Below are 25182 nucleotides of genomic sequence, written 5' to 3' on the forward strand. Positions count from 1 at the left end.
CCCCACATCGCCAACGCTAACTAAACCTATAAACCCCTAAACCGCAGTTCCAACATCGCCGACACTAACTAAAACACTAAATAAACCTATTAACTCCTAAAACACCTTTCCCAAACATCGCCAACACTAACTAAACCTATTAACCTCTAAACCGCAGTTCCCCGACATCGCTGAAACTAACTAAACCTATTAACACCTAAACTGCCACCCCCACATAGCAACAACCTAAATTAAACTATATTAACCCCTAAACTGCCGTCCCCCCACATCGCAACAACCTAAATTAAGGTATATTAACCCCTAAACCTAACACTCCCTAACTTTTACATCATTAAAAGACCTAAATTAAAGTTACAATTATTAACTATCTATTGAAAAATAAATACATACTTACCTGTGAAATAAAAATAAATCCTAAGCTAGCTATTTACTAACTACCTAGATAAAATAAATACAAACTTACCTGTGAAATAAAAATAAAAGCTAAACTTACACTAATAGAACCTAACATTACAAAAAATAAGATTAATAAAAATGTAAACTACAATTACAAGAAATAATTAACACTAAAATTACAAAAAATAAAAAACTACCATTACAAAAAATAACAAACAAAATTATCCAAGAAAAAAAAAATTATTCCTATTCTAATAACCCTTTAAAAAAAAAAAAAAAATTAAAAAATTAAAAAAATCTAATCTATAATAAACTACCTTTTGTAGGGCATTGCCCTAAATTTAACAGCTCTTTTGCAAAAAAATAAAAACAAACACCCCCTAACATTACAAACCCCCACCCCCCAAACTAAAAATAAACCTAATCTACCCATTGCCCCAAAAAGGGCATTTTTAGAGCATTCAGCTGTTTTTCAGGCCCATTAAAAATAAAAAAAAACACCCCAAAAATAAAATTTGAATCAGCCAATAGAAATGAGAGCTGCTTAAAATCTATTGGCTGTTCAAATCAGCCAATATGATTTAAGCAGCTCTAATTCCTATTGGCTGATTTTATTTTTTCAGCCAAGAGGAATGCAACGGTACCCCAATATAAAAGGGGTACCTTGCATTGAATCCTCAGGGTGCAGCGGACGATCACATGAAGAGGACCTCCACGTCGGACTTCCACCTGAACCTCCGCCTCCGCGGGAATGAAAAAGATGCTGGTCCCGCGATGGATAAAGATGGAGCCGTCTGGATGAAGATGCTTCGCCACTGGAATGAAGATCTTTCGCCGGACTTCAGCAACTATGAGTACCGATTTTGAGATTAGTGTTAGGTATTTTTATTTTTTTTTGTGGTGTTTTTTTTTTTTTTTTTTTTTTTAAGACTAGGGCTTTTTTTATATTAATGGGCCGAAAAAGATCTGAATGCCCTTTTTAGGGCATTGGGTAGATTAGTTTTTTTTAGTTAAGTTCTATTTTGTGGGTTTGGGGGAGGTTTGCAATGTTAGGGGGTGTTTGTTTTTATTTATTTGCAAAAGAGCTGTTAACTTTAGGGCAATGCCCTACAAAAGGCCCTTTTAAGGGCCCTTGGTAGTTTATTATAGATTAGGGGTTTTTTTGTATTTTCGGGTGGGTTTTTTTGTTTGTTTTTTTAAACGGGGTATTAGAATAGGAATAATTTTTATTATTTTGGATAATTTCGTTTGTTATTTTTTGTAATGGTATTTTTTTTAATTTTTTTTATTTCAGTCTTTATTATTTTTTGCAATTGTAGTTTTAATATTTTAGTAATGTTAGGTTTTTTATTTTTAGTAGTGTTAGGTTTTATTAGTTTTATTTTTATTTCACAGGTAAGTTTGTATTTATTTTAACTAGGTAGTTAGTAAATAGATATATTGTAGCTAGCATTAGGTTTTCACAGGTAAGTTTGTATTTATTTTTAAATAGGTAGTTAGTTAATAATGGTAACTTTAATTTAGGTCTATTTTAATTATGTTAAAGTTAGGGTGTGATAGGTTTAGGGGTTAATAGTTTAATTTAGGTTTTTGCGATGTGCGGGCTAGAGGTTTAGGGGTTAATAGGTTTAGTTAGTGTTGGCGATGTTTTGGAACGGTAATTTAGGGGTTAATAGGTGTTTTTAGTGTTTCAGTTAGTGTCGCCGATGTCGGGGAACTGCGGTTTAGGGGTTAATAGGTTTAGTTAGTGTGGGCGATGTCGGGGAACTTCGGTTTAGGGGCTAATAGGTTTAGTTAGTGTCGGCAATGTCGGGGGAACGTCGGTTTAGGGGTTAATAGCTTTATTTAGTGATTTAGTGAGTGTCGGCAATGTCGGGGAATTGCAGTTTAGATTAGAACAATGAAAAATTCCGAATATGGATAAAGAATAGATCCGAAAATTCGGAAACTAATTTATTCATTTTCAGAAGTTTTGAAGATTTTAGTTATGGTGCCGAAATTCAGATGCATTCGAATCGGCCAAAAATAATTACACATGTCTAATAGTGAATAACAGACGGGAAAAAATAATTTTTTATATAAAAAAATATAATTAAAAAGTATGAATTTCAGAATAAGTTTAGATTTGGGGATTTTTACTAACGTCATCTCTCCAAAAAGATTTCCTTTTTAGACATATGAACTACAGTACTTCAAATTTACAACGTACACAAACAATTGAGATCTATACAGCTTATAGGACACAATAGGTTGGCTGTACAGTGTGTTTGGCTAAACATGGTGTACTTTTGTATAGCAATAAAAGGGACACACAAATGTTCGGGGAAAGGAAATACATTTTCTAAAATAAATAAATGGACCCACCCATATGCCATATCCTACCCAAGAAGATAGTATTTTAAAATTAGAATCTACTGGTAAAATATTGTGGCTTGCAAAGTCTCTGTGAAAACTAAACATGTTGGTAGCATGACCCAGTGAAGCTGTGATTATGGGTAGATTATGAGAATTGTTTTCTGCTTTCCCAAACCCATGTATTATGGGGAAAAAAACTTCTTATTTCTGTTTACAGCTGCTAAGTAATATGACTATTTGTGAATATCTGTGGTAACGTCTGTGTGAGTATTGGCACTTTTCTCTCATCCAATATGGCTGTTAAGTGCCTTGCATATGCTCAGAGTACTTGACAGCCGTAGATGACATAACCAGGTAGTGATTCACCTCCACTGCTCTACAACTGTGACTAACATTCATGAATAGAGAAACAGCGAGATAGCCATAACTACAGGACAGTCCTACAAGGTACGGGAATGTTTTGAAGTATTCTTACCTAAATAGCCATTTTTATCCATATCAACACCTCCAGATATGGATTGACCAAACATCCTCAAGGTTGGGTTTATGCTTCGTCCAGAAATCCTCTAAAGAACAAAGCATAGGAAATGTTCAAATGGATGCCATAAACAACTTTGATTTACTATACATGATCACATATTCTGTTGTCTAATTTGAAGCATTTTGAAAATTTAGGTTACAGATTTTGGCCAATTTGAAGCATTTTTAAAAACCTAGGTTACAGATTTTAGCCAATTTGAAGCATTTTTAAAAACCTAGGTTACAGATTTTAGCCAATTTGAAGCATTTTTAAAAACCTAGGTTACAGATTTTGCTTTTTTTAGCCTCTCTAGGGAATGTGGGACAAAGTACATTTATTACACAAAAGCAAGAGGTGTTTAATTTCCACTTTAAAGAGACATTTAACTAACAAACTGCATTTTCTGGATTAATAAAAGGATTTAAATACTTTTTGCATAAAAAGTAATTAACTTTAAGTTTATAGAGTGATGCCTGATTTAATATTTAATTGATTTTCAAAACCTCCACCCTTCCTCAATTTCCCAGGCTATTTACACGTTTGTCCAGTAAGCACACATAATAAATCTTCAGTATCAAACTAAAGTGTGGAGCAATGTAAAGCAACTACACATTTGTGTACCGGAAAAACAAGCAAGATTTGAAGGGATTAGATTGTTTATTTTAAGCAGAAAATTAAGTTTTTAACAATAATTAAAAGAAAATTAAAAATAATGCAACCATTCCACAAAAATAAAAATAAACAGAAACTCCAAATGTGTACTAAAACACAGTTTAAAAGATCGCAATGTACAGTAATTATTTACGTTGCCTAATATATATAAAATTAAATTTGTCAGATTGTGTTCCCCCCCCCCCCCGAAGAATTGAAGACCTGGAGTGCCACAGGCAGATGAGGTTCTTGACTTTGCAGCGACAGAACGGTAAAGACTGTGCGTTCGCTGCTCAATTTTGCTACTGACCAAGCACTTGGATGTCTGCTGCTTCTTACATTGCGGAAAGTGGGCTCCATGGCACCATTCACTGCTTAGTAAATGGAGCCCCATTAATACAAAATTTATCGCGGCTTTTCAATGGGTGTATCTCTGGATTGCTATGAAATAGTAAAGCCCTTCAAATGTTGTTAACAATATGGCAGTGTAAAATTAATTGTGTTATGTCTCTTTAAGTATAACATTAATATGTCTGTAATTGAATTTAGGATCTTATGACTCGATTTTATTTTTATTTTTTTTCAAAATTACTATTGGAACTTTCTTGCCCATATTCCTTTTAATTAATCTAACTAAATGTTGCTTTAAAGAATTCTTCAAATAATTATATAAAATAGAGCACCAACCATTGAATATTGAGGCACTATTCCATCTGCGTCGCCATGATAGATATAGACAACTCCTGCATAGTCATCTTCCTTTGGTGCTCCAATGGCTACATCTGTTTACAAAAAAAAAAAAGTGAAAATCGTAAAAGGGGCATGAAATTCAAAACTGATCTTTCATGATTCTGATGGAGAATCAGTAATGGAGATTAAAGATGTATTTATTGTCTTGGTGCCCTATGTTGTACAGCATACATGGGTAGCCTCAGGAACAGTGATACACTGCTGGGAGCTAGCTGCTAATTGATGGCTATATACATGTTTTCAGCTATATTCTGGTAGTACATCACTGCTTTGGAACTGCCTTTAATTATATGTTTAACCCTTTTGAAAGAGTTAAACACATACTTATAAGCAAGTAATAGAGCAATAACAAAATGCTCAAACGCAGTAGAATAATTTGAGTAGAGTAGTTGTATCCTGTTTAAAGGGATATGAAACCCACATTTTTATTTCATGATTCAGATAGAGTAGTAAATTTCTAATTTGCTCCTATTATCAAATTTTCTTCATTCTCTTGGTATCTTTATTTGAAAAAGCAGTAATGTAAAGCTTAGGAGCCGGACCATTTTTGGTTAAGCACCTGGGTAGTGCTTGCTGATTGGTGGCTACATTTAGTTTTAGGCCCAATCACTTTGTCTCAGCCATTTCACTTATGTTCCCTCACTTTATTCTTAGGGTCTGATGATCTAAATCTCTCTTCTCTGGCGAGATGATCTAACAAGTCTTGTCAGTACCGCAAGGCCACTCAAACACTTTTAAAAAGGAGATTATTTTTCTTGGACACTTGTTTTTCTTTCTATGCAGGGTTCTGAATGTGAAGCATGCACCTACATTGCAACATAATGCCCAGAAAATGCCCCCAAAGATTTGGTGAGATTTCTCTTCATGCCGGCGAGTTTGTGAAAATCAGGCCCTAAATCAGTCCATCAGAGTCATAACAATAATAATTAATTTTATCAGACAAAGCAATACAACTTTAACATCAGTGTTTTTTATTTTGTTTTTTTAGGTTTAGGCCCAATCATTTATTGTTCCCCTGTTCCAGCCATTTAGTTTCCTCACTTCTCTCTTTCTGCGATTGTTCATATATCTTTACACAATTACAGTTTGAAGCATAAATTACAATGGAGTCAGCTGTAATCAGGAATTTCAATCTGTTGCTTTGATTGTGTTTTTGTTGCTTTAAAAAGTCTCTTACTTATAGGAACCAAAACTGTGTGTAGAGGGAATATCTTCTACTAATAACATACAGTGTAAAATAAAATAGTTTAAGTTCTATATATGACATCACATTTATAGATATATAAATATCTATCATAGGTATCTATCTACACACACAATATATATATATATATGTATATATATATATATATATATATATATATATATATATATATATATATATATATATATATATACATACACACACACACACACACACATATATACAGTTGTGCTCATAAGTTTACACACCCTGGCAGAATTTATGATTTCTTGGCCATTTTTCAGAGAATATGAATGATAACACAAAAACATATCTTTCACTCATGGTTAGTGTTCGGCTGAAGCCATTTATTATCAATCAACTGTGTTTACTCTTTTTTAAATCATAATGACAACAGAAACTACCCAAATGACCCTGATCAAAAGTTTACATACCCTGGTGATTTTGGCCTGATAACATGCACACAAGTTGACACAAAGGGGTTTGAATGGCTATTAAAGGTAACCATCCTCACCTGTGATCTGTTTGCTTGTAATTAGTGTGTGTGTGTATAAAAGGTCAATGAGCTTCTGGACTCCTGACAGACCCTTGCATCTTTCATCCAGTAGTTGAACTGTATAAAACAGGAAAGGGATATAAAAAGATATCCAAGGAATTGAGAATGCAAATCAGCAGTGTTCAAACTCTAATCAAGAAGTGAAAAATGAGGCGTTCTGTTTGATAATATACTGCATTGATCTTGCCATCAATTCTGACAAAATTTCCTGTGCCTTTGTAGCTCACACATCCCCAAAACATCAGCGATCCACCTCTGTGTTTCACAGTAGGAATGGTGTACCTTTTATCATAGGCCTTGTTGACTCCTCTCCAAATGTAGCGTTTATGGTTGTGGCCAAAAAGCTCAATTTTGGTCTCAACACTCCAAATGACTGTGTCAGAAGGTTTGAGGCTTGTCTCTGTGCTGTTTGGCGTATTGTAAGCTAGATACTTTGTGGCATTTGGGCAGTAATGGCTTTCTTCTGGCGACTCAACCATGCAGCCCATATTTATTCAAGTGACTCCTTATTGTGCATCTTGGAACAGCCACACCACATGTTTTCAGAGATTCCTGTATTTCACCTGAAGTTATTTGTGAGTTTGTCTTTGCATCCCAAACAATTTTCCTGGCAGTTGTGGCTGAAATTTTAGTTGGTCTACCTGACCGTGGTTTGGTTTCAACAGAACCCCTAATTTTCCACTTATTGATTAGAGTTTTAACACTGCTGATTGGCATTCTAAATTCCTTGGATATATTTTTATATCTATTTCCTGTTTTATACAGTTCAACTACCTTTTCTTGCAGATCCATTGACAATTCTTTTGCTTTCCCCATGACTCAGAATCGTCAGTGCAGCACTGGATGAAAGATGCAAGGGTCTGTCAGGAGTCCAGAAACATTGACCTTTTATATACACACACACTAATTACAAGAAAACAGATCACAGGTGAGGATGGTTACCTTTAATAGCCATTCAAACCCCTTTGTGTCAACTTGTGTGCATGTTATCAGGCCAAAGTCACCAGGGTATGTAAACTTTTGATCAGGGTCATTTGGGTATTTCTGTTGTCATTATGATTTAAAAAGAGTAAACACAGTTGATTAATAATAAATGGCTTCAGTCAAACACTAACCATGAGTGAAAGAAAAGTTTTTGTGTTATCATTCATATTCTCTGAAAAATGGCCAATAAATCATAAATTCTACCAGGGTATGTAAACTTATGAGCACAACTGTATATATATATATATATATATATATATATATATATATATATATATATATATATATATATATATATATATATATATATATATATATATATAAAAGAAAAGACCAAATAGTGATTCTTAACCAGCACATAGGTATAAAAGAAAAACACTTAGAGCAAAATAATTACAACATGAATCCAGGTATGCTTATGAAAAAGAAAAGAAAACATTTAATAGACACAAAATAATACAATAGTTGGCAAACTTATCAAAAGTTGAGAGGGAGGTCTGCCCGACAAACTGCCTACAGCCAGAGGGAAATACGGACCTGTAACAGCCATGAGCAATTTCTTAGGAGAGCTGTCCCTGTGAATACAGCCTTATAGCTAATAGCTGAACTTTTATATTAAGCGGTGGTGAATACTCCTGTCCGGTTAAACCGGTCTCCTTTCCCAGGAACATGTTCAGTTGAATATCCTCACACAGTTTGCGGACACTTTAGCCTATGTCTATGGGGTCACATTATGGTGTTTGTTCGCCCTTACTTTACCTATGAAATTATAACAAATTGAAATAGAACTTTGTGACCCAGTTATGATACAGTACACTGTCCCTTTAGCACTAACTAGGGCATAATATAAGCCACTTTTAGTTTCTCAATATAAGTAAGTCTCTCTGGATTTATAAACTCCCTTCAGATAAAAAAAGACATGAAACCAAATTTGTTTTCTTTCATGTTTCAGAAAGAGCATACAATGTATAAAGTATTTCCAGTTACTTATTTAATCAAATTGACTTTGATCTCTTTGTATTCTTTGTTGAATAACTGGGTAAGTAGTATTGCACATGTCTTGAGAACTATACCAGATGGCAGCAATGCTCTGTACAAGTGCACACTCCTGAGCCTGCCTGTCAATAAAGGATATCAAGGGAACAAAGTAAATTAGATAATAAAAGTGAATTGGAAAGGTTTTTTTTTTTTTTTAACACATTTGGGTTTCATGTCCTTTTAACCCCCTAACCACCACAACCTCCAATGGCCAACCCCTCCTATCTCTCCCTCATCAAAAGTTCCACTCATCTAAAATGATCTCAATTCAGTCAATAGAGTTACCTTCCGTCCTATACAATGTAAGGGGATTTCAACCTTAAAGGGACAGTTTACCCAAACATTTTCTCCCCTTGTTCCTAATGATAATTTGTTCTCAATTATCAATTTTACCTTCTGGAGTACATTAAATTGTTCACAAGTAGCTTATTTAAACTTATTTCAGCATTTGAAATAGCTGATTTACCCTAGGGTATCCCCACCTATACTGAAAGTTTTTATACTTAAGTCCAGGCTATTGGCATGCAATGGAAACACAGCCAGCAGAAGAATACATTCACATTAGGGTGAAGTAGAGATAACTAATACAACTTTTCCTTTGTTCTTGAGTATTGGGCTTTGGTTTACAAATATATGATGAGGAAGCAAGGGTGTGTACACACAATGATAAGATAATGAGATCTCATTTTACCTGCAAGCTCAACCCATTGTAATAGGTTGTGGTTTCAAAGAACAAAACCAGCTATTTCATATACACAAATAAACCTGAAAATGCAATTTCTCATACATTCTATACTCTGCAGCTGGTATAACAAGTAATTGGAAATACATTAAGGAAAAACAGTTTTACAGTATGCTGTACCTTTAAGTGAACATTGAACTTTTCGTTCCATCCTATTTCAGAATGTATTACAGTTTTGTTGTTGTTGAGGCTTTTTTTTTTGTGTTGAATAAAACATTTTCTTACCAGGTTGGTAGAAACTGGTTCCAAATGGTGGCAGCTGTCCATATCAACCAGTAAACATTCATACAGCAGTATTAGTTGTGGGTGAAAATACTTTTTATGCTACGTTCAATTTGAACTTATTTAATTATTATTTCTAAAGCACCAACAGATTCCACAGCGCTGTCCATGGGTACAAAGATAAAAGTACAGTACAATACAATATTAGACACCGGACAAAATTTAACAAATACAGGGGGAATTGAGGGCCCTGTTTCCATGGGAACTTCAATCTAGATGGGTAGGAGGGTGAGAAACAGGAGGTGGGGACTGCAAATGTGGTAATGATGTTAGTGTGGAGCTAGAAGAGGGCAACTATTAGGCAAGTGGAATTCATTTGTTACTGATTTGGTGATAGGCTTCCCTGAACAAAAAGATTTTAAGGAAGCGTTTAAAGGAGGAGAGGTTAGGGGAAAGTCTGACAGCTCAAGGAAGTGTGTTCCAGAGGGTTGGTGCCGCACCAATAAGTCCTGTAGTCTAGCATGGGAGGAGGTGAGGCTAGAAGATGCAAGGAGTAGATCGTTGTTTGATCTTAGGGGGCCGGCTGGAGTATATTTGCTGATAAATGAGGACGGGGGGGGCTGCATTTAAAAGGGCTTTGTAGGTCAGGGTGAGAATTTTTAATTTAATTCTGCTGTGAATGGGGAGCCAGTGAAGAGACTCACAGAGAGGTGCAGCAGATACAGAGGGTAGGGAGAGGTGGATTAGTCTAGCAGAGGCATTTAGGATGGATTGAAGGGGGGAGAGGAAGGCCAGTTAGTAGGTTATTACAGTAGTCAAGTAGGAAATTTACTAGGGAGTGGATTATCTGTTTAGTATTTTCAGCACTCAGAAACTGACACATTTTGGTGATATTGCGTAGGTGGTTGCAACAGAATGAAGAGAGCAATTGAATGTGGGGTATGAAGGACAGATTGGAGTCAAGTGTAACTCCTAGGCAACATACTTGGTGTGATGGGGAGATAGTGGTGTCGCCAACAGTGATAGAAACTGGAGTAGAATTAGAGGTGGGGATTAAAAGGAGCTCAATCTTGGACATGATGATTTTCAAGTATGTCACAAGAGGTTTCCCCAGGGTATTTAAATCTACAATGATTCTAGTCAATACATGCACTGTAAAAGAAACATAGCGTAACTTCATCTCCAGATATTCCCAAATGGTAGATACCCACAAAGACTAAAACACCAAAGGAATGGTGTCCATATATGTACTGAGGACTCCGAGTCCCCAAGCTAAATTTATTTAACAATACATCCTCAACACATTTCTGGGCTAATAATTGAAGGGGCATAAAACCCAAATTCTACCTTTAATGATTCAGATAAGAGCATACAAAAAAACTTTCAAATTTGCTTCTATTTTTAAAATGTATTCTTCTAGGTATACTTTGCTGGAGCAGCAGTTTACTACTAGAAGCTATCTGAAAACACTGGGTAAGCCAATGACAAGAGGCGCAGCCACTAATAAACAACTAGTTCCCAGTAATTTATTGATCCTCCTGAACCTACTTAAAGGGACAGTCTACAACATAATTTGTATTGCTTAAAAAGACAGATAATACCTTTATTACCCATTCCCCAGTTTTGCATATCCAGCACTGTTATATTCATTTATTTTATACCTCTGTAATTACCTTGTATCTAAGCCTCTGCAGACTGCCCTCTTATTTCAGTTCTTTTGACAGACTTGCATTTAAGCCAATCAGTGCGGACTCCTAGGTAACTCCATGGGCATGAGCACGATGTTATCTATATGGCACACATGAACTAACGCCCTCAAGTTGTGAAAAAATGTCAAAATGCATTCAGATAAGAGGGCTACGAAATTAGCATATGAGGCTACCTAGGTTGAGCTTTCAACTAAGAATACCAAGAGAACAAAGCAAAATTGATGATAAAAGTAACTGGAAAGTTGTTTAAAATGACATGCCCTATTTGAATCATGAAAGTTTATTTTTGACTAGACTGTCATGCTTTTCAACAAAGTTTATTTATTCCAAGACAACAAAGAAAATTTAGATAATAGAAGTAAAGTTGTTTAAAATTGCATACTCTGGGGCCTATTTATTAATGTGCGAGCGGACATGATACGATGTAGCATATATCATGATGAAGGCTCGCGCGGAAACAGGGGCATCAAGCTCCATTCGGAGCTTGATAAGTCAGCTCTTCTATCTGAATCATGAAAAACAAGTTTGGGTTTCATGTCCCTTTAAGCCATTTTATCAGGCATACATGGTTTTCACATAGTTTTCTAATGGCTTTAGTGACTTTGCGCTGTACTTCCCTCTTGAAAACACATTTGACCTAGCGTTGCCACCTCAGCTATGTTTCCCTGGACACTTATAATTTACACATGCTGCAGGGTAGGCAGGCAGGAATATGAATAGTGCATATAAAAAGTGCTGTCCAGAAACACAATACATGTTCCTTCCTGCACACCCTGCAGCATGTGTAACTCATAAGTGTCCAGGAAAACATAGCTAAGGTGGCAACCTTAATTTGACCCCTTTTTCACAGCATATTTTGTCTTTTCACACTTTAAATTTTCACTGTTAATTCTCATGCAATCTCATGTTACATTTTAACAAACACCATAGTTTCCTTGTTTATTAATTTATTTATGATTCAGATAAGGAATGTCATTTTAAACAACTTTCCAATTTACTTTTATCACCAATTTTGCTTTGTTTTCTTGGTATTCTTAGTTGAAAGCTAAACCTAGGTAGGCTCATATGATAATTTCTTAGACCTTGAAGGCCACCTCTTATCTTAATGCATTTTGACAGTTTTTCACAACTAGAGTGCATTACTTCATGTGTGCCATACAGATTACATTATGCACACGTTCGTGGAGTTACTTATAATAGGGCACTGATTGGCTAAAATGCAAGTCTGTCAAAAGAACTTAAATATGGGGGCAGCGGCTTAGATACAAGGTAATCACAGAGGTAAAAAGTATATTAATATAACTGTGTTGGTTATGCAGAACTAAGGAATAGGTAATATTATCTATTTTTTAAAACAATAAAAATTCTGGTGTAAACTGTCCCTTTAAAACTGGTAAAATAGTATTCAAATAAAAATTTGAATCTAGGAAAATGCTCAGGAACTAAATATGATCATCTGATTGTGTGCTTCTTTAATTGTAACTAAGTGTCTGAACGTTTTAAAAGAAATATGTTAAATCTAAAAGTGTTAACTGCACACATGAATGCATTCGCTTACGGCTAGATTTAGAGTTGGGCGGTAGCCGTCAAAACCAGCGTTAGAGGCTCCTAACGCTGTTTTTTACCGCCCTCTGGTATTTGGAGTCAGTCAGGAAAGGGTCTAACGCTCACTTTCCAGCCGCGACTTTTCCATACCGCAGATCCCCTTACGTCAATTGCGTATCCTATCTTTTCAATGGGATCTTTCTAACGCCGGTATTTAGAGTCGTGGCTGAAGTGAGCGTTAGAAATCTAACGACAAAACTCCAGCCGCAGAAAAAAGTCAGGAGTTAAGAGCTTTCTGGGCTAACGCCGGTTTATAAAGCTCTTAACTACTGTGCTCTAAAGTACACTAACACCCATAAACTACCTATGTACCCCTAAACCGAGGTCCGCCACTCTATTAAAAAATTTTAACCCCTAATCTGCCGACCGCACACCGCTGCCACCTACGTTATCCCTATGAACCCCTAATCTGCTGCCCCTAACACCGCCGACCCCTATATTATATTTATTATCCCCTAATATGCCGCCCCCAACGTCGCCGCTACCAACCTACACTTATTAACCCCTAATCTGAGGACCGTACCGCGCCGCTATTATAATAAAGTTATTAATCCCTAATCCGCCTCACTCCCGCCTCAATAACCCTATAATAAATAGTATTAACCCCTAATCTGCCCTCCCTAACATCGCCGACACCTAACTTCAAGTATTAACCCCTAATCTGCCGATTGGAGCTCACCGCTACTCTAATAAATGTTTTAACCCCTAAAGCTAATTCTAACCCTAACACCCCCCTAAGTTAAATATAATTTAAATCTAACGAAATAAATTAACTCTTATTAAATAAATTATTCCTATTTAAATCTAAATACTTACCTGTAAAATAAACCCTAATATAGCTACAATATAAATAATAATTATATTGTAGCTATTTTAGGATTAATATTTATTTTACAGGCAACTTTGTATTTATTTTAACCAGGTACAATAGCTATTAAATAGTTAATAACTATTTAATAGTTATAAAAAGTCAAAGAGAGAGAACAGCACTCCATGAGATAGAACAGAAGCTGGAATAACTTCCATGCATGTTCATTTTTATTGAATTCCTCAGGGTGCCAGTTCTTTTTGCACACTACGCCCCTTCACAGAGAAAAAAAATATCCTGAAGCATATCAGTCTGACCCTGCCCAATGACAGTCCAGCGCCGAAATACCAGGCAATTCTTCTCTGAACAAAGGAAGCAACAACCCCAGACGATCGTTTCGGCCTTCTATGGGCCTCGTCAGTGAGGTGCAGTTGTATCTCTCTAAGGGCAAGTGTGCATGGAGTCCACGTCTGGTTTCCCCATTACTCTTAGGGTGACCCAAGAATAATTTGCATAAAAAGTCAAAGAGAGAGAACAGCACTCCATGAGATAGAACAGAAGCTGGAATAACTTCCATGCATGTTCATTTTTATTGAATTCCTCAGGGTGCCAGTTCTTTTTGCACACTACGCCCCTTCACAGAGAAAAAAAATATCCTGAAGCATATCAGTCTGACCCTGCCCAATGACAGTCCAGCGCCGAAATACCAGGCAATTCTTCTCTGAACAAGGGAAGCAACAACCCCAGACGATCGTTTCGGCCTTCTATGGGCCTCGTCAGTGAGGTGCAGTTGTATCTCTCTAAGGGCAAGTGTGCATGGAGTCCACGTCTGGTTTCCCCATTACTCTTAGGGTGACCCAAGAATAATTTGCATAAAAAGTCAAAGAGAGAGAACAGCACTCCATGAGATAGAACAGAAGCTGGAATAACTTCCATGCATGTTCATTTTTATTGAATTCCTCAGGGTGCCAGTTCTTTTTGCACACTACGCCCCTTCACAGAGAAAAAAAATATCCTGAAGCATATCAGTCTGACCCTGCCCAATGACAGTCCAGCGCCGAAATACCAGGCAATTCTTGTCGAGATACAACTGCACCTCACTGACGAGGCCCATAGAAGGCCGAAACGATCGTCTGGGGTTGTTGCTTCCCTTGTTCAGAGAAGAATTGCCTGGTATTTCGGCGCTGGACTGTCATTGGGCAGGGTCAGACTGATATGCTTCAGGATATTTTTTCTCTGTGAAGGGGCGTAGTGTGCAAAAAGAACTGGCACCCCGAGGAATTCAATAAAAATGAACATGCATGGAAGTTATTCCAGCTTCTGTTCTATCTCATGGAGTGCTGTTCTCTCTCTTTGACTTTTTATGCAAATTATTCTTGGGTCACCCTAAGAGTAATGGGGAAACCAGACGTGGACTCCATGCACACTTGCCCTTAGAGAGATACAACTGCACCTCACTGACGAGGCCCATAGAAGGCCGAAACGATCGTCTGGGGTTGTTGCTTCCCTTGTTCAGAGAAGAATTGCCTGGTATTTCGGCGCTGGACTGTCATTGGGCAGGGTCAGACTGATATGCTTCAGGATATTTTTTCTCTGTGAAGGGGCGTAGTGTGCAAAAAGAACTGGCACCCTGAGGAATTCAATAAAAATAAACATGCATGGAAGTTATTCCAGCTTCTGTTCTATCTCATGGAGTGCTGTTCTCTCTCTTTGACTTTTTATGCAAATTATTCTTGGGTCACCCTAAGAGTAATGGGGAAACCAGACGTGGACTCCATGCACACTTGCCCTTAGAGAGATACAACTGCACCTCACTGACGAGGCCCATAGAAGGCCGAAACGATCGTCTGGGGTTGTTGCTTCCCTTGTTCAGAGAAGAATTGCCTGGTGTTTCGACGCTGGACTGTCATTGGGCAGGGTCAGACTGATATGCTTCAGGATATTTTTTCTCTGTGAAGGGGCGTAGTGTGCAAAAAGAACTGGCACCCTGAGGAATTCAATAAAAATGAACATGCATGGAAGTTATTCCAGCTTCTGTTCTATCTCATGGAGTGCTGTTCTCTCTCTTTGACTTTTTAAACTATTTAATAGTTACCTAGTTAAAATAATTACAAAATTACCTGTAAAATAAATCCTAACCTAAGTTACAATTAAACCTAACACTACACTATCAATAAATTAACTAAATACAATACCTACAATTATCTACAATTAAACCTAACACTACACTATCAATAAATTAATTAAATACAATATCTACAAATAAATACAATGAAATAAACTAACTAAAGTACAAAAAATAAAAAAGAACTAAGTTACAAAAAATAAAAAAATATTTACAAACATTAGAAAAATATTACAACAATTTTAAACTAATTACACCTACTCTAAGCCCCCTAATAAAATAACAAAGACCCCCAAAATAAAAAAATGCCCTACCCTATTCTAAATTAAAAAAGTTCAAAGCTCTTTTACCTTACCAGCCCTGAAAAGGGCCCTTTGCGGGGCATGCCCCAAAGAATTCAGCTCTTTTGCCTGGAAAAAAAACACATACAATACCCCCCCCCCCAACATTACAACCCACCACCCACATACCCCTAATCTAACCCAAACCCCCCTTAAATAAACCTAACACTAAGCCCCTGAAGATCTCCCTACCTTGTCTTCACCTCACCGGGTCCCGATCTGTCCAGAAGAGCCTCCGATGTCTTGATCCAAGCCCAAGCGGGGGGCTGAAGAGTGACGTCCATCCTCGGGCTGAAGTCTGGATCCAAGCGGCGGCTGAAGAATTCCATCATCGGGCTGAAGTTGGAAGTCCATCATCGGGATGAAGTCTTCTATCAAGCGGCATCTTCAATCTTCTTTCTTCTGGAGCGGAGCGGAGCCATCTTCTTCCCAACCGACGTGGATCCATCCTCTTCAACCGACGCCTACTAGCCGAATGACGGTTCCTTTAAATGACGTCATCCAAGATGGCGTCCCTCGAATTCCGATTGGCTGATAGGATTCTATCAGCCAATCGCAATTAAGGTAGGAAAATTCTGATTGGCTGATGGAATCAGCCAATCAGAATCAAGTTCAATCCAATTGGCTGATCCAATCAGCCAATCAGATTGAGCTTGCATTCTATTGGCTGTTCCGATCAGCCAATAGAATGCGAGCTCAATCTGATTGGCTGATTGGATCAGCCAATCGGATTGAACTTGATTCTGATTGGCTGATTCCATCAGCCAATCAGAATTTTCCTACCTTAATTCCGATTGGCTGATAGAATCCTATCAGCCAATTGGAATTTGAGGGACGCCATCTTGGATGACGTCATTTAAAGGAACCGTCATTCGGCTAGTAGGCGTCGGTTGAAGAGGATGGATCCACGTCGGTTGGGAAGAAGATGGCTCCGCTCCGCTCCAGAAGAAAGAAGATTGAAGATGCCGCTTGATAGAAGACTTCATCCCGATGATGGACTTCCGACTTCAGCCCGATGATGGAGTTCTTCAGCCGCCGCTTGGATCAAGACTTCGGACCCTCTTCTGGACCGATCGCTGAACCCAGTGAGGTGAAGATAAGGTAGGGAGATCTTCAGGGGCTTAGTGTTAGGTTTATTTAAGGGGGTTTGGGTTAGATTAGGGGTATGTGGGTGGTGGGTTGTAATGTTGGGGGGGGTATTGTATGTTTTTTTTTTTACAGGCAAAAGAGCTGAATTATTTGGGGCATGCCCCACAAAAGGTCCTTTTAAGGACTGGTAAGGTAAAAGAGCTTTGAACTTTTTTAATTTAGAATAGGGTAGGGCATTTTTTTATTTTGGGGGTCTTTGTTATTTTATTAGGGGGCTTAGAGTAGGTGTAATTAGTTTAAAATTGTTGTAATATTTTTCTAATGTTTGTAAATATTTTTTTATTTTTTGTAACTTAGTTCTTTTTTATTTTTTGTACTTTAGTTAGTTTATTTAATTGTAGTTATTTGTAGGTATTGTATTTAATTAATTTATTGATAGTGTAGTGTTAAGTTTAATTGTAGATAATTGTAGGTATTTTATTTAATTAATTTATTGATAGTGTAGTGTTAGGTTTAATTGTAACTTAGGTTAGGATTTATTTTACAGGTAATTTTGTAATTATTTTAACTAGGTAACTATTAAATAGTTATTAACTATTTAATAGCTATTGTACCTGGTTAATAAAGGTAAGTATTTAGCTTTAAATAGGAATAAGTTATTTAATAATAGCTAATTTATTTCATTAGATTTAAATTATATTTAACTTAGGGGGGTGTTAGGGTTAGACTTAGCTTTAGGGGTTAAAAAATTTATTAGAATAGCGGTGAGCTCCGGTCGGCAGATTAGGGGTTAATGTTTGAAGTTAGGTGTCGGCGATGTTAGGGAGGGCAGATTAGGGGTTAATACTATTTATTAAAGGGTTATTGAGGCGGGAGTGAGGCGGATTAGGGGTTAATACATTTATTATAGTAGCGGTGCGGTTCAGTCGGCAGATTAGGGGTTAATTATTGTAGGTAGGTGGAGGCGACGTTGTGGGGGGCAGATTAGGGGTTAATAAATATAATATAGGGGTCGGCGGTGTTAGGGGCAGCAGATTAGGGGTACATAGGGATAATGTAGGTAGCGGCGGTTTACGGAGCGGCAGATTAGGGGTTAAAAAAAATATGCAGTTGTCAGCGATAATGGGGGCGGCAGAATAGGGGTTAATAAGTGTAAGGTTAGGGGTGTTTAGACTCGGGGTACATGTTAGAGTGTTAGGTGCAGACGTAGGAAGTGTTTCCCCATAGAAAACAATGGGGCTGCGTTAGGAGCTGAACGCTGCTTTTTTGCAGGTGTTAGGTTTTTTTTCAGCTCAAATGGCCCCATTGTTTTCTATGGGGGAATCGTGCACGAGCACGTTTTTGAAGTTGGCCGCGTCCATAAGCACCGCTGGAATTTAGAGTTGCAGTGGCGTTAAATTATGCTCTACGCTCCCTTTTTGGAGCCTAACGCACTGAAAACGCAGCCATTCTGTGAACTCTAAATACCAGCGGTATTTAAAACGTGCGGGGAAAAAAAAGCACATGTAGCTAACGCACCCCTTTGGCCGCAGAACTCTAAATCTAGCCGTTAGTTAGGCTAAATAATCTGCATTCACGCATATAAGTCAGTTATCATCAATATTAAATCAATTAGCTGACATGTTTTCATGTTGCATTGGCTGGATGTATTGCTTCTGTGCACATCTATTAAAACCATATGAAAACCTTCTAAAAAATAAAAAGGTTTCATATAGCTTTTTTTCACATATTTATGCCATAGAAATATAAGAAAACCAAATGTTTCCAATTTATCCTAGACCTAACTCCAATTAGCACAATTCTAATTGATTGTGATATCATAAAAAGTGAACCCCATCCCCCAATAAAGTTGAGATAGATTTTATTTTTTTGCACAAAAAACTTTAACAGACTGAGAGGCCTAGTTCCCTTTGAGTGATAAAGTGTGGAAGCTGATAGTAACATAAAAACTCCCCATAGACTTTAATGAAGATAAATGTTTTTATACCGCCTCAGTGGAAACTAGGCCTGAAATGGGGACAAAAGAATATTTATTTTTAAACTAGAATATCACTTTAAAGGGACAGTAAACACCTTGTAATTACACAATTTTTCTGCAGTCCTACAATAAACTAACTTACTGGGTTATTTTGAAAAGGTTATAAATGCATTATCAACTTGTTTGTTGCAATTGTTTTTCAACAGCCAAACTCCACCCACCACTAGCTTTATTCTGAGGAGCCAATCAGGACTTGTTGCTGGAGTAGACAAGACTAGCTATGGTCATTATGTTAGCAAAATATTATCAAAGAATCTCTTCTGAAATAATTTAAGGACAGATATGGTGCAGGGTTAGGGTTGTAAACCCATGTACACTTCCTACAGTGGTCAGCCTCCAGACTTAAAGGGACATTGAACACTTTGAGATGGTAATATAAAATGAATAAATTGTATACATAAAAAAACATTAATTTCATTATTTATTTTGTCTCCTTTTCCTTTAATTGCATTCTGAAATTGTGAGCTTTTCAGATCCTGTTAGAAAGTATAGCACACCGTTATATCCCACACAACCATTTGCTGCACACTCTAGTGACCTATTTATAACGGTCTCTAATTGGCCACAGCAGAGAAGGTAACCTAAGTTACAACATGGCAGCTCCCATTGAATTTTAGACACAAATTTAGACTTATTTTGTCAATAATTAAACAGCTAATGAAACTTTAAAAAATACATCTACATGCTATTCTCAGTCTAATCTTTTCTTTAAATGCATCATTCTATCTAGAATTTGTTTAGTGTTTAATGTTCCTTTAATATTTTTTTATTTATTTATTTAAATATTTTTATTTGCATTCCGACAGTGTAAACAAATTAAGCAGCTCACATTTGCTTTTTCAGTCTGGAAAAATCAAAACACGTAAAAAACAAAACAAAAACAAAAAAAACATATTTGTAACAATATAAAGAAACAGTGTAAATCTCCCAGGACCTTCTTAGACCATAATACATATACAGTGTAAGTCAAACAATCCTATTTTAGTTATAATACAGTAAAGATAGAAATATGGTTCCTGAGTTACAGATATATAAAATAAGGCACATTTACTCTTTACATCAAAATACACTGCTAGAATATTTTAAATTCGAAAAGCAAATCTAGCAACGTAAAAAAAAAAAAGTTAAACAACACTCCTCTCTTCCTCCCCCCGATCATATAAACTGGGTAAGTCTCTTCTTAGCATTTCCTCATCTAGGAAGATCAAAAAGGAAACATAATTTTGAGTTTGTGTTTCCTTAGGTAGGGAGCTAATCAACAGCAACCTTTTAGAGAGAAAAAATCTAATTCTATTTTCAGAATTAGTGGCAGTATCATATTGATCAAGGGTCATCTGGTTTTGTAGTAGTTGCTTAAACTCCCCTAATTGAGGACTTTTCTTGGAAGTCCATTGTTTCAAAATCTAATTTCTTCCTGTTAAAATTAAAATATTAAGAAAATTGTTATTTTTTTTATTTGTACAACTAGATAATAAGAATATATGTTCCTCACATATCTTAAAAGATTGTTTACTCAATTTTCCAAAACAGAAATTGATTTTATTCCAAAAATTTTGGATTTTAGAACATTTCCAAAAGTAATGATGTATGTCCGCTTCAGGTAGATTGCACTTGCTACAAAAACTTGATGTTCTTTTATCCCATTTAGATTTCATGTAAGGAGTAACATACATTTTATTTAACATTTTTGTATGTGCTTCTCTCCATGTTAAGGAGATAGTAGCTTTATGGACTAATGTAAAACTTTTATGAATAACTTCTTCTTGGTGGATTGTCCACCTCAGCTGCCAATTATTCGAGATTTTAGATCAATTATCAAGAACCTGATGATTCTTAATAGTTCTATATGCAATAGAAATAGATTTTTCCCCCCAGCTCTATATAAGTTAATAATAGGTTCAATCAGACAACTATTAGAATAATCTCTAGATATTTCAGATAAATAATGACGTATTTGCAAGAAAGCAAAGAATGTCTTGTTTGGTATATTATATTCCCTTTGTAGATCAACAAAAGTTTTACATCTTGTATTACCGTCTTGCAATTGTGACATATATATCAGACCCTTCCCTTCCCAACTTTTAAAAATTCTAGAATTAAGAGCATAAGGGAATTCCGAATTTCCCACAATAGGCAAGCATTTAGAAAAAGTCAATCTCCAGACACTTGCATATTTTAAACCATGCAAAAATAATATTTGTGGAATTGTTTTGGGGGGGAGATTATTCTTATTAAGATGTAATAATGTTTTTAAAGAGTAAGGTTTAGCAAGTTGTTGGTCTATAGTCAGGGGCGTATAATAATCAGAATCTGTGATCCAGTCAAGAGCAAACTTCCCTATGCAGACCAGATTATATACTTCTAAATCGGGGGGAGGGAGTCCACCTTAGTCTCTAGGAAGTGCTGGCCTATTAAATACCAATGCTTTCTTCTTTTTGTTCCATAGAAATTCTAAACAGATCTGTCTGAAAAATGGATAGTCTTTATTAATGATAAATAAAGGAATGCTTTGAATTAAATAAAAAAATTTTGGAAATATCGTTATTTTTATCAGGTTAACTTTACCTGACAGTGAGAGAGGACATTTTGACCAGTTAGATAAATCATTTTTAATTTCTGCTCACAGGGGTGTATAATTCAACATGTACCATTCATTTGGATTTTTGCTAACTTTAATACCAAGACATCTAATATAAATGCTCACTTCTGAGAAAGCTTTAGTACAGTTGATCCTATACCCAAAAAAGAAGCTGAAGTCATCCAAAATTTGCAAGATGATTGGAATACTTTTTTTTTTTTTTTTTTAATCCTGGAGAAAAATCAGCAAGTCGTCTGTGTACAGGGCCAATTTGATTTTAGTTTGTCCTTTTCGTATTCCTTCTAGATCTTTTCTAAGGAGAATCGCCAAAGGTTCAATTGCGAAGTTAAATATAAAAGGTGAGAGAGGGCACCCCTGTCTGGTCCCTTTTTGAAGAGGGAAATAAGAAGTAGGAAGTCCGTTAACCAAAATAGAAGCCCAGGAGTTATTGTAGATTAATTGAACAAAATTAAAAAAAGATCCATTAAAACCAAATTTTCCTAGAGTGGAAATTAAGTGATCCCATGTGACCATATTGAATGCTTTTTCAGCATCTATAGACAGAATGGCCAGATCTGATGTCAACTTGTTATTCCCAGTTTGTATTTTTTGCCAAAAATGTTTTATCACTACCTGTACTTTTCTTAAATTGTTGGTCAAGATTCTCCCTATCATGAAACCGGTCTTTAAGGAATAGGAGGTGCATAATTGGTTTTAATCGTTGTTATACTTGTCAGTAACTTGTAGCTGCTATTTAATAGCAAGATTGGTCTGCATGAACCAATCTGTTCAGGATCTTTGTCCTTTTGAGGATTAAAGAGACTAAGGAAGATGTAAAATAATTAGAGTTTGTGACCCCTAAGTTATAATAACTATTAAATAAATTCCGTAGAGTAGAAATAATAGCTTCAGCAAGCATTTTATACATCTCTATAGGCATTTTTTTACATCTCTATAGGAATCTGGACCAGGGGTTTTGTTAGATGAAGCTGCTTTAATAGCTTCTCTGATCTCATCTATGATCAGAGCATTCATTGTATCAAAATTTTCCTTAGAGATTAATGGTGTCTTCATTTTGTCCCATAATTTTTGTTTAATTTGCAAATGAATTGGGGAAGCAGAAAATATTTGAGAATAATAGTCCCTTATAAGTTTACTTATCTCTTGGATGTCATGTATTCTATTATCATTTACCTTAATAGCTTCAATAACATGCTTTTTCTGTTTACATCTAACCAGATTTGCAAGAAACTTCCCAGCTCTCCTTCCGAGCCTATAATAAAAAGATTGAGTTCTCAGGTCCTCCAGTTTAGTTTTTTGTTGAAGAGAGACATATTTTTCCCAATTTTTTTAATAGGATTACTGATGTATACATTAAGTGAATTACGAAGCTGATTTGCTAATTGAATGTCTCGAGCTTGTGCTTTCCATTTTCTCTGGATCATATAAGCCTGAATTTCCCCTCTTATGACTGCTTTGAATGTTTCCCATATAATTTCTACTTTGTCTTTATATAGAGTTAAAATGGAAAATTCTGTCCAACATTCTTTTAGCCAATTTTTGAAATGAGAATCAGAAGATAAATATCTAGGATAGAAAAATCTACCAATATTGTTAGTATTTTGTGGTCTTATGAACAGGTCCAGTAGGATAATTGCATGGTCTGACAGGGTGATTTCCTCGATATCTGTTTTGGACTTTAAGCCCAAAATTTTATCAGACACAAAAAATACATCAAGTCGAGACATAGTCTGATGTGATTTAGATTTGCATGTATACATCTTGGTGTCTGGGTTTTGAATCCTCCAGATATCCTTTAAGCCTAGGGTAGAACTAAAATTTCTATGAAGTTTTACTTTATATTTACTATTGTGGTTTAAAGATGGCTTAAGCCTATCTAAGGCAGGAAACAACACTGCATTAAAACCTCCAGCGACTACCAAATATTCTGAGCAGAACTGCAGTAATTCAATCTGAAGGTTGTCTCTGTCAGGTTTATTAGGACCGTATAGATTTCAAATTACTAATTTTAGTCCTTCAATCTCTAACTGGAGAATAATATACCTTTCATCTACATCAAGTTCTTGTGCAAGAATCTTGTATTTTAAATTTTTATTGATTAAGAAGGCAACTCTCTTTTTCCTTGAGTTACAGGGTGTAGCTATCACCTCCCCTACCCAGCGGGGTTATCTCCTGCAGCATTAAATGAGTCTCCTGTAATAAGGCAATATCAGGATTATGGGGCCTATTTATGAAAGGCCTGTCAGACATGATCCAACATTGCGGATCATGTCCGACAGACCTTGCTGAATGCGGAAAACAATACGCGCTCCGCATTCAGCATTGCACCAGCAGCTTTTGTGAACTGCTGGTGCAACGCCGCCCCCTGCAGATTCACGGCCAATCGGCCACTAGCAGGGAGGTGTCAATCAACCCAATCGTATGTGATCGGGTTGAATTGCGGCAATGTCTATCCGCCTCCTCAGAGCAGGAGGACAGGTTATGGAGGAGCGGTCTTTAGACCCTTGCTTCATAACTGGTGTTTCTGGCGAGCCAAACATGGGGCTTCAAGCTCCATAGATAGATATGTCCCTATGTTTTTTAAGTAAGTTCTATATACTCTTGCACTTTAAGATGGAAGAGATGCTGCCAACATTCCAGGAGGCAATTCTAAAGTTATCTTTCATTTTACCTTAAGATATTAAGTATAGAAAATATCAGCAACAAGAGGGGAGAAGAGAGAAGAGAGAGAGGGGGAAAAAAACACACCACGCAATACAAATGGACAAAGCTAAAATAAAAACCAGTTACAGAACCCTTCTTAAAATTAAAGGGACACTGAACCCAATTTTTTTCTTTCATGATTCAGATAGAGCATGAAATTTTAAGCAACTTTCAAATTTACTCCTATTATCAAATTTTCTTCATTCTCTTGGTATCTTTATTTGAAATGCAAGAATGTAAGTTTACATGCCGGCCCATTTTTGGTGACAACCTGGGTTGTTCTTGCTGATTGGTAGATACATTCATCCACCAATAAAAAAGTGCTGTCCAGAGGTCTGAACAAAAAAAAAAGCTTAGATGCCTTCTTTTTCAAATAAAGATAGCAAGAGAACGAATACAATTAGGAGTAAATTAGAAAGTTGCTCAAAATTGCATGCTCTATCTTAATCACGAAAGATAAAAAATTTTGGTTCAGTGTCCCTTTAAGATTAATTTCAATGTCATATTGGCGCTCGAGCCATCCCATTACGATATAAGATCAGGGACATTTTTCAACTAATATGACTTGGCTTCCTCTACATTTTTAAGTACAACTGTCATATCCTTATTTAAACGTTTAATCTTAGCTGGGTACAGAAATGTGGCTTGAATACCAGCTTTAATCAATCTAGTACAGATAGGAGCCATGCCTTTTCTTTTTTGAGAGGTTTCAGCAGAATAATCTAAATATTAAAACCTTATTAGTAC

At 36.3% G+C, this 25182-nt stretch overlaps 1 protein-coding gene across 1 annotated transcript in view; it reads right to left on the bottom strand.

Annotated features, from left to right (window-relative positions):
- The window catches only part of ITGA9 (integrin subunit alpha 9), an 838607-nt gene that overhangs the window by 570837 nt on the left and 242588 nt on the right, over nucleotides 1-25182 (bottom strand). The window contains exons 11-12 of the mRNA XM_053714443.1: nucleotides 4610-4704; nucleotides 3227-3317 (exon numbers count right to left, since the gene is read on the bottom strand). Of these exons, the coding sequence (XP_053570418.1) occupies nucleotides 3227-3317; nucleotides 4610-4704 (186 nt within the window). The remainder of the gene's footprint in view (nucleotides 1-3226; nucleotides 3318-4609; nucleotides 4705-25182) is intronic.

Source organism: Bombina bombina, chromosome 5 (genome assembly GCF_027579735.1).
Source record: "Bombina bombina isolate aBomBom1 chromosome 5, aBomBom1.pri, whole genome shotgun sequence".
NCBI lineage: Eukaryota > Metazoa > Chordata > Amphibia > Anura > Bombinatoridae > Bombina > Bombina bombina.